Here is an 11,586-nt window from a genome sequence, read left to right on the forward strand (position 1 = left end):
TGCTCTCTCTCATAACATTTAAAAGAGGAATAACTAACTGTACATTGATTTCATGATATTTGGGGCAGCTAGATACACAATGCATGGGCATTAGTACTGAATTCCATGATGAGCTCTGGACCAATGTCTTGGTCAATGAGCAGGATTCATGAAGCTCCAGGAGAGTAGGTTATATTACTCCCAAATTTGGGTTATGGGCAATAAAACATCATGGGAGCACATCAGTTTTCCCACAAAGAATGGGAAATTCTGAATAGAAATAAAGTCAATACAGATATTTTTCTGATGTATTAGACTAAATCTGGGAGGGTTGGGTAGTTCTAGAGAGAGGCCTGAAGGAGCAGAAGACTCCTCGATGCCATCTCCCTGTGTAGCACAGAATCATAGGAGACCCCTGGCGCTGTATTCCACGCTCCTCTGTTGTCCACACAATGCTTTTTACCTTGCTTCCAGCACTTCTGGTACTGACCATGCCAACAAGTTATCTGTTCATTAATAGAATTTTGAGAAATTTTTCCATTCTAAATTTGGCTGGTTTTGTCTGAAGATTCAAGTTGAGTATTAATTCAAAGGTGATGTGTTTTTGATGCTTATTTTTTTGTGTGTATGGTAGTAGGGATTGAAGGCAGAAGTATTCTATATCTGAGCTATACTTAAAGTCTTTTTTTAAATGAAATCTTTCCCTAAATTGCCCAAGATGGCCTCATAATTTGCAACCTCCCTGTTTCTGCCTCCCAAGTAGCTGGGATTAAAGATGTGCACCACTCACTGTACCAGGCATTACAGGATGTGCCTAGTTATAGTGACATTTTTGTCTCCAAACCATTATGTGTATATAAACCTACATACACACATGAAAATATGAATTAATATCAAGAGGACATGTAAATCCTCTTCCTTTATCCTTAAGGTGAAAGGATTCATGAGAAACAAACATAAAAACAACACAAACACTTTAAAATGATCATTCTATGAGTTTTACATCCCCAATATCATGCATCACAACATGGTGTTTTTTAAAGTTAAAATTTTTCTAATTCAGGTTGTGGAGTGAATTTGCAAAATCATTTAAAATCAATCTTAGGTTATTGTTTTATTTTGTTCCTGGATTTATAAATTAGGAGCATGTTTATGTCTCTACATACAGGATAGATAGAAAGCCCCAGTAAATTAATGATGTTAATGTGCTTGGTAATCATAGTACTACAACAGTGATAAATGCTATTGCATTTCAGAAGTGGTAAAGAATGAGTGATTCAAAAACATTTAGATGATACCTACATTGTACAGGTGTTGGTTTGGAACTTAGAGAATAATATTCTGAGAACACATATTTTTCCAATGCTCTCATTCTAGGAAGGAAGCTTGTGTGCTAAAGAGAAATATATGATGTTATTTACAAGCTGTAAAGAAAGCTTGTAGGGACCAAGAATGATAATTTTCTTAATCCTAAGACTATTATCAAAAGCTGCCTTAGAGATCTTCCTCAAAAGACAAGTCCTGAAGTTTAACCAGATGGAAATTAAAAGGCTCTTCTGGAAAGGAGGGAGCAAGATCAGCTTGAATACTCTACTCTGCTTTAACTTCTGGATTCTTCACTTCCCCATGATAGAGATCCCATAGGATGTACATATTAACCTTCAGTATGCCTGCAAGGCAGCTGAACATAGCATGAGATAACATACTCCAGTAAATATTTGGTGGTGTGAGCACTATGTTCCCTAATATCTTGATTCCAGGGTATTGTAGATTACAAAATAAACTGTATTTGGAAAAAAAAAATCCTTGAAATGTGCTTGGGGGCACAGAAAAGTGTTTTCAAAGATATCAAGAAATACATGATGAATGTACAATGGTTTATCTAGAATATAAAATGATTGAAATGGGCTTTGTGGCTACAGAAGTTGCTGGGAACTTAATGTCATTCTGATACTATTGGTTACATATTTGAAAAGGACTAAAAATCATTAAAAAGTTAAATAAGTCATATGTATTTATGATGCATAATTTATCTTAAAATATATACATAAGTATAAAAAAAGAGCTTTTCCTGAAAATTGGTAGGCTATGGGAATGATGTTATATACACTTATATATAATTATATGTATAATTCTATAGTATAATTACATATATACATGGATAACTATATGTAATAGTTATATATATATATATGTGTGTGTGTGTGTGTGTGTGTGTGTGTGTGTAAACACTCCCTTATACATATTTACACATCCTAGTGAAAACTTTATTTTTAAAGTGACATTTGAAAAGTGACTAAATATTGAGTATGAAAGGGATGGAAAGAAATGGAATGAAATTGGTTATTGATTACTCTGTGTCTTTTTAAACCACATCCCCTGTCATTTCTCACATTTCAATGTGAGGTTTGAGACACTATGTTCCTGATCTGGTCCTAACCAACTGACTGGTAGTAACCACGACACACAACCAATTCAGGTCTAAATTAAGTTAAAAACATCAACCATGAAAATGTTTAACTATCAAATAGGATAACTCCTTCTTTAAATTAATGTCTTTTGGGTCTGTGAAGGCACTAAGATTGCTTTTCAGAAAAGGGAACAATAAAAATAAAGTTGGGACTTTTTGAGCTATAACAAACTATAAAAGAGCATTCATTTAAGTGCCTTTTAAAATGTCAAATACTAAATATTATAAAGATACTTGAAGGTTAAACAGAATCATAGAAAAGAGCAAATGGTTCTTACTCCTCTTTTCAAGCTGGCATATATGTTGGTAAATATTCAGAGAATTAGAATTATTTATATAGCTATAAAACATTTATTTTTATAATGAAGTTTCATAAATATGTAACTATTACACATATAAATAACTGTATGAGTTTGAGGGTAGTATGTGATTTTATGGTTTTATCATGAAGCTCCAAGGCAATCAAATATGTCTTTAATGCAAAGTATTCACCATGCAAATATACTGTCAAGAATTTTTAATATGAAAAAAAGAAGTAAAAAACAATTCGTAGGTGCAATTCATATATCTAAGTTGCAAAATCAATCAAAATCATACCAAAGTTAAGAAGAGTTGTTTTTGAAGAATTGTGTAGGAAAGCATCACATTCATATCCTTATTTAAAAATGATATCCGGGACTAAGTGGTCACTAAAAATTGAGGAATCAAGTTTTGATATGAATAATTAAAATATCATAGCAGGAAGGTACCCAGAGAGTAATATTATATTTGTTTTAAATATTCCATAATCACACACAGCACTATGAACTACTTTTTTCAAATATTTCACAACTTAACCAGAATATACCATAAATTAAATCCATTCTCTTTTGCAGATAAATCATCTGACATTCACCCCTTCCTCTCATTCATGGAATCATGCAGCTAAACAACAATGTAACTGAGTTCATCTTACTTGGGTTGACACAAGATCCATTTAGGAAGAAAATAGTATTTGTTACATTTTTGCTTTTCTATTTGGGGACATTGCTGGGTAACTTGTTGATTATCACCACCATCAAGACCAGTCGGGCACTTGGCAGTCCAATGTACTTCTTCCTTTTCTATTTATCCTTATCTGACACCTGCTTCTCTACTTCCATAGCCCCTAGAACAATTGTGGATGCCCTTTGGAAGAAGGCCACTATTTCTTTCAGTGAGTGCATAATCCAAGTCTTTTCATTGCATTTCTTTGGCTGCCTGGAGATCTTCATCCTCATCCTCATGGCCATTGACCGCTATGTGGCCATCTGTAAGCCCCTGCACTACATGACCATCATGAGCCGCCGGGTCTGCAGTGTGTTGGTGGCTGTGGCCTGGGTGGGGTCCTGTGTGCATTCTTTAGTTCAGATTTTTCTTGCCTTGCGTTTGCCTTTCTGTGGTCCCAATGAGATCGACCACTACTTCTGTGACTTGGAACCCTTGTTGAAGCTTGCCTGCACAGACATATATGTGACCAACCTCCTCCTGGTGTCCAACAGTGGGGCCATTTGTACAGTGAGTTTTGTCATGCTCATGTTCTCCTATGTCATCATCTTGCATTCACTAAGAAACCACAGTGCAGAAGGGAGGAGAAAGGCCCTGTCCACCTGCATCTCCCACATCACCGTGGTCATCTTGTTCTTTGGACCTTGCATATTTATATACACACGGCCTGCAACCACCTTCCCCATGGATAAGATGATAGCTGTGTTTTACACCATCGGAACACCTTTGCTCAACCCTCTAATTTACACACTGAGGAATGCAGAAGTGAAAAATGCCATGAGGAAGTTGTGGAGCAAGAAATTGGTCCCTGATGATAAGAGATGAATGGAGGTTTTTGAATTCTTCTTCCTTTGGATTAAACTAAAAGAAGTACGTAGAAATTTTTAACTTCTAATAGCAGATTTTATAGAATATTCCCTAGGGGAATGAGAGTTCCTTTAGGAAATGTGCATACATGTGTACTGGTTAGTTTGAATTGACTATATGTAGAAAATGAGACTAGTTGAGGTGCCAACAGATATATAAGGGTTACTGCCTTAAATATTTTTTCCCTTCTGTGTCATTCTCTTATTTGCCTATGATCTTTTGTGAAATTTCTCTAGTGTTTGTCTGGTCTTTTTTCACATTGGTGTTCTCTGCTTATCAATATTGTTCCACATGCTCATATCCACAGACTGGCAGCTTCTCTCTCATCCAAATAGCCTTATTTGTTAGACATTTTAACTTCTTATATCTGATTATGTACCTCAACTTATTTGTTCCTCCTGACTCCGCAGAATGTACCATATGCAATGATTGTAAAGTTTCCTGTTATTGTGAACATTATGGATAATCTAGGTAATCCCCAAACCAATACTTGAAGGAATATACTTTGGACTCTTACCTTATGTTTACAAAGAACCTTCCAGAACAGGCAGAATATGGGCAGAAATTTCACCCTTCAGAAGGAGTCCTTTGATCTTACACAGACTTTGTGGTTTTATTTTCTTTTTCTAATAAATCATTCTTTTCCTAAAATATACTTTATGGTCCTAATTTGTTGCTTCTAATTTGAAGGAGTGACCTTAGGTTCCTTAAAAAATTACAGTTATTGAAATTTGTTCATAATAGAGCCTCATTATGATTGTGGCATAGATGATGCGAATGAAAAATGATACATTTATATGGATTATAAGGCAAGAATACAAGCAGTTGAGTCAGATGTATTGGTGTACCCCTGTAATCCCAGTGACAGGGGGCTGAGAGGAAGATCACAAGTTCAAGTCCAGTTCCTCAATTTAGCAAGACCCTGTCTCAAAATTTTAAAAAGTACTATGAATGTAGCTCAGTGATAGAGCACCCATAATTCAATCCTCAGTACTGCAAAGTAAAAATATATATATAAGCAGTTGATGTTGAAGACTTTAAAAATATGAATGATTTTAACAAAGTTTGAAATACCAAAAAGAGAATTTGAGCTTTGTAACAAATATTTACTATAGTGTATGAATTATAAATTTTCCTCCTTGAAAAGGCAGAACTAAAGACAGTAAAAAAACAATAAGTGGTTTTCAGGGATTCAGGAAGAGAAGAAAAACAAAGAATAAATGAAGCACGGAACATCTTCAGGACAGTGAAACTATTCTGTACGATGCAAGTATAATAGATACATGACAACAAATTTATCATAAAATTCTACAATACAAAGAATAAACAGTAACAAAATCTGTGAATTTCAGTAAAAATTTATTAATACTGGTTCAAAATTATTAGAAATGTTTAACACCAATGCAAGGGGCCACAACAGGGCCTTGCACAACTATAAGGGGCAGAATGCCATTATTAAGGTATTCTCTGTACTTTCTGTGTAATTTTCATGTAAACCTAAAATTGCCCTAAAAACAAAGCATATTTCTAAGTTATGCTAACAACAGAAAACCCAACTTTCCATTATCAGTTTTTAAAATGTATTATTGGAAATTTTTACAAAATTTTGGTATTTCTTCTATTAACATATTGGTGCCCTCAACCCAAAATTTTTCCTAGTGTGCAACACAAATGGTACAAATGCCATGATTAAATGCACAATATTATAATTTCTGTGTGCCAGTTTTTAAATATTGAGAAATATTAAGTATTCATAAACATTAATTTGAATGCTGGTTATCGTGAGTAATTTGCATTAAATGACTTTAACTACATTTCCTGGAAAGATTTTAGTATGTTCAAATTTAGAGATCTAAAAAGTGCCTTTACTCCCAGACCAACCACACCAGCCTCTGAGGGGGCCCAGTGCACAGCAGGCCTAGTCCACCCCTTTCTGGGGGGAGGGGGCAGATACTCAGCAGATCCTATCTTCTGGTTAAGGACTAGCATTTCTGACCAGTGGACTACCCGGGAGGACAAGCCCAGCCGCTCAGATCCACCCACTCCAACTTACTCAGGACCCAGACCCAGAATGCAGTAGCATTCATTGAGGGACACCAGCAGGGTCTGGAAGGGCCTCTTGCTAGTTTTCAGATGTCCATCCTCTTCCCATGTCCTCTTATGGCAGAGAGCAGAGAAGGAGGGAATCAGGTCCCCTTGTCTCTTGTTGTCAGGGCACTAATTCCACGCATGAGGACTCTGCCTTCACAATTGAATTGCCTCCTTAAGTCTCAGCTGGGGTTAGGATTCAACATGGGAGTTGTGAATTCATGACATTCAGTCCCTGCCAAGGCTCTCATGGATAAAGTACAGAGACTGCAAGAACAGATGGGAAATGTAAGCAGGAATTGGAAGGCACCACATCTAGGTCCATGAATTTTTTCTTGAATCCAGGACCCACTGAGATGGATCTCTTGATTATGTGCAGGGTGGATGGACTTCAGCCTATGTCCACAGGGACCAGTCTAATCTACAGGGGATTCTAGGAACTGGACTAGGCCTTGTTCTTCCACCACTTTAATGAACCTGTACCTTCAATTCGTAGGGCTTTGTCTGGGAACCAAATCTCCAGATGAGACTGTGGGTCTATGGTAACTGGTTTGGAGCCTGGGTCTATAGGGGTGACCCTAGAATTTCAGTTCATGGGAAATATCCTGGCATTGGGGTCTGCTGGGGTGAACTTTGATGCTAGGTCTTCTGGAGAAGGCATGGATCCTAAATATTGAAGAATCTTGGACCACACCATCCTGGAGCCTGAAACTGGCCTTAAGCTGATGTAGGCATGGAGACTACGTACACGTAGCCTAGGGTCAGCCTGTTGCTGGCCTGTAACCCGCAACTTTGAAGATTGGCCTGAAGCCTGAGCCTGCTACGGCAAGCCTGCATGTGGGGTATATGGATGCTGATCTGGAAGCTAGATCCCTCAGGGAAAAGCTGAAACCTGGGCCAATAAGAATGGTCCAGGGGATTGAGATTGTGGGAGCTGGTCCAGCAATGGAAACTACTAGGAAAAGACTGGCCCCTTAATTTGCTTTTGGTGTGACTGAAGGAGCTGGCCTTGAGTGTGAGGCCATGGTGACTTACATGCTGCTTATTGGACAAGGAGTCTGTATCCACAGCACCAGTCTGTGCCTGAGGTCAGGGGGGCTATCCTGGAACAGAAATGGGCCCGGAACCTGGGATCACAGGATCCTGTTTGGCATGAGGGAGGGCTTGGAAGTTCAGTCTATGGGTACCATTCTGGAGTCTGTGTCTGCAGGCTTTGTCCTGGACTCTGATTAAATGGTGATGGCCTAATGAATAGGGTAACAGGTTCCAGCCTGGTGCTGGACGGGGCCTGAATCCTGGTCCTGTGGGACAGGCTTGGATCTGGGGCTACAGAATCTTGCCTGGCATAAGGCAGACTTGGAAGTTCAGTCCATGGCTGCCAGCTTGGAGCTTATATCCGAAAGATCTCCTTAAAGACTGAGTTTGTGGGTACCACCCTATGACTAGGGTCTGGATCATTCTAGTGCCTGGGGCCAAGATCAGTCCTTTGGTGGGATTGGTCTAGAGTCGAGGGCTACTCAAGTTGTACTAGTGGTGAGTCAGGCCCCAAGAACTTCCAGACAGGCCTAGAGTCTGGGCCTCTGGTGCTGTGGTGAGTGAGAGGCTCAGTCCACAGGTACAGGGACTAGAATCTGGTGCTCTAAGAGTCTGCACAGCACTAGATTTCACTGAGGCAGGCCCTGCTTAGGGGTCTAGGGCAAAGTGCACTGCTCCCTTCCCTCTTCTGTCCTGACAGGGAGTCTCTCTCTTCATGGGAAAATGGGTGACACCCATAAAGTAAAACTGTTCTTCCTGCTTCTTTAAATTCATTTTTTCTAATGTCTATGTTACACACTCAGGTACTATAAACACTCACTTGGTTTGTTAACTCTTGTGAAAGGATATTTGTACATTGACAGTTGTTCAAAATGATATTTCTATGGGGGGGAATATGATAGAAATTTCTATTTCATCAATTTGATATGGCATTGCCCCAATTTGAAACTCATGATTAGTAAATTACACCACCAACAGGTTATTAAGGATTATTTACAATAACTTCCATCAATTACAATTTAAATAGGAAAACTACTTTGTACTACACAATTTTCAAACCTTAATTTGTTACAGATCTAAAATACAACAGATTTTTTTAATATTTCTTCATTTTTTAATTGCAATGGAAACCTCAGTAAAAAAAGTTCTCAATTCTCTGTATCTGTAACAGATGTCTCAGTTGAAATACCTGTTTCCCAAGACAGGGCACAAGTTTTAAAAAATAGTTGCCTACCAGCTATATTTTTAGAGTATTTACCCATGGAAAAAAATTTCTTGAAAAACAGGCAAATAAGGATATTTAACGTTATTGTTATTCAAAATAATGACTTTTACGAAGACTTTGGCATGCAAGGAATACAAAGCAGAGGAAGATGTAAAAATGAGATGAATATAATAAAAACTCCACATTGGTTGTCATTCAATTCCGATCAGCATTTGAAGCAATATCTTTGTTCTTGAAATCATAACAACAAATATAAAAAGTCTAAATTCTAACCCCAAATAAGAAGTAGATATCTTAAGCAGAAACACAGTGAAAAAATCCTCATGCTTTGTATGTAGCTTTCAAATTATATTTAAAATATAAAAATTTACTCTATGGGTACTAAGCATGAGAATGAGAGTTACATCACAATACTCCAAGAGAAAAATCAGATGCATATTGGCCTTTCGCTCTTTCTTCCTTCCATGCAATAATGAGCATCCAAAACCAGTTCCCTAAATGCATGGAGTATAGAGGCTCCTGAAGTAGGTGCACATAGAGTTGGGAGAAGACTTAAGCGCACTAGTGGTACCTGGGTTCAAGCCCATTGGCTATCCCTATGGCAATTCTTGGACAAATCTAACAATATGTAACTCTCATGACTTTATAGTTGTTCAGTTTTTCTAACATAATTTGTAAATTATTTAAATAGCTTTAAATATATAATTTTAAATTTCAGGATAGATTTTATGGTTAGTAACCAAAAATTTTAAAAAATAGTCATAAAATTATTTATGCAGAAAATAAATATGTATTCATCATAAGTATTAATAATCCTCCTCTCTGCTATCAAGGCTGATCATATATTAATAGTGAAATAATTTTTCTTTTTATTTAACACAATTAAGGTCAGTCTTAAATTTCCCCATTTCCGTAAGTTTTTTCCTTTTTCATGTGTTCCCTAAAACCTTATTTCATACCTTATGTATTTCATTGCACTGCTAATGACTAACTTCTCCAGATCACTTGATTGGTCTTTCACAGTTAAATTTTGTGTTTTGTTTTAATTAAACTGCTCTTCTTATACTTTTTCTAATGACTATTAATCAAATGACATTAGGGTCTCTTCTTTCTTGACTTTTATATATTCATTTCAAATATTCTGTAAAATATGCTAGAAATTGTAAAAAGCACTATAAAGTGATTAATTTTTTTTTATTTTTATGTAGTGCTGAGAATTGAACTCTGTGCCTCACATGTGCTAAGCAAGTTCTCTACCACTGAGCCACAACCCCAGCCCTTGTAAAATTATTTTAAATTTAATACACATATTTTAATTTCATGCATGATATAGCAATATTAATACTTTCACAGAAGCACAAGGAGAAAATTTGGCAAATTGACACATGTAAAATGCTGCACAAACACTACAATAATTGTGAACATATAGGAAGTATTTATGAATTTCCAGTGTAAAATAAGATAATAAAATAGTGAGCTGATTATTTCAAAGTCAAGTTTAAATTTTGAATTATATAGGTAGGATTCAAGTAGAATCAAGACTTTCAAATATGGTTTGCTGGTATCAAAGATGTAAGTTAAATATTTTCCTCCAAATCATACAATCTATTCATAGTGGAAATTCATCAGCAAGGAAAAAAAATTTCTAAGAAAATCTTCATCATTTTAAATGATGATGGCCAAAAGATTCTATTTAAAAGATTACTTTAATTTTTTTCTTCAGCTATGTGTATAACTATATTTAACTAAGAACAAAATAAGCTTTGAAGATGATTCTTTTTCATTTAATTTGTATTGCTACGTACTAATTATACGAAAGAGTGGATTTTATTGTGACATACCTGCATATAAGATAATTTGATTAATTTATTATCCAGCACCATCCCCTTGCTCTTACCCCCTTCCTCTGATCTCCTTTCTTTACTCTCTTGATCTCCCTTCTACTTTCATGAGTTTACTTTTTTTCCCTCTGGTTTCCACTTGTTATGGTTACAATATGAGGTGTCTTCCAAACCTCATGTGTGAGAAAATGCAAGAAAGTGAAATATTTGAGTTATGAGTCTTAACCCAATTAGTGCATTAATCTCTTGATAGGAATTAACTGATGGTCACTATAGGCAGGTAGCACATGGCTGAAGGAGGTGGTTCATTGGGTGTTTTCCTTTAGTGTATATATTTTGTTCCTAGCAAGGTGGAGTCCCTCTCTCTCTCTCCTCCCTTTTCTGTCTTTCTGCCTCTCTAGCTATCTCTCTCTCTGCTTCCTATTGCCATATCCCCCACTGCTTTCCTCTGCCACACTCTTTCACCATGATGCTCTGCCCCACCTTGAACTTAGGAATGGAGTCTGTAGCCTATGGATTGAGACCTCTGAAACTGTGAGCCGCAAAATAAACAGTCATAGGAGTTGTCTACATTTTCCCCATGTCCTGACACTCTCAGTGAGGCTGAATATAAAAGTTATGGAATTAATCAGGTGGAAAAAGATTCTAGGAAACAGTATTCAGGCAGTTGCAAGGATATTGCTGGCAGCTTTTATCCAAATAATGTGATGATCAGGAGTAGAAATCAAAGCAGAAAAATCTGAAAAACTTGCAGTTTGGCCAGAAAACTGCAAGTAAAAGTGGGTTAATGAATATGTGGTTGTTAAAAACAACATTTTAGCCACTAAAGAAACACTAAAAGACTTTGCCCAGAGACAGTAAGAAAGATGACTTGAGATCATCTCAGGAACTGGCAAGACCACACCCATCTCAAACTCAAAGATGAAAAAGTGAAAATTCCCCTGACCAGAGACAATCAGGACACTCTGCTTTCACACAGTGGGTCTAGAAAGTTGTTTCACCATGCTCAGCCACCCAGGCACTTGAAAGTTACTGCAGCCATGGTCCCTGGAAGT

The 11,586-nt window shown here is 36.9% G+C and overlaps 1 protein-coding gene across 1 annotated transcript; it reads left to right on the top strand.

The window, feature by feature from the left end:
- The first annotated feature begins 3,367 nt into the window (after window positions 1–3,367).
- On the top strand, window positions 3,368–4,300 carry LOC113175083 (olfactory receptor 4C16-like). The gene has a single exon (XM_026379247.2). The coding sequence runs from the start codon at window positions 3,368–3,370 to the stop codon at window positions 4,298–4,300; it is 933 nt and encodes a 310-aa protein (XP_026235032.1).
- The last annotated feature ends 7,286 nt before the right edge of the window (window positions 4,301–11,586 follow it).

The sequence above is a fragment of the Urocitellus parryii genome, chromosome 4, assembly GCF_045843805.1.
Source record: "Urocitellus parryii isolate mUroPar1 chromosome 4, mUroPar1.hap1, whole genome shotgun sequence".
Lineage (NCBI taxonomy): Eukaryota > Metazoa > Chordata > Mammalia > Rodentia > Sciuridae > Urocitellus > Urocitellus parryii.

Excerpts from the sequence above, each read along its gene's own strand:
- LOC113175083 (XM_026379247.2), top strand. The coding sequence starts at position 3,368 with ATGCAGCTAAACAACAATGTAACTGAGTTCATCTTACTTGGGTTGACA.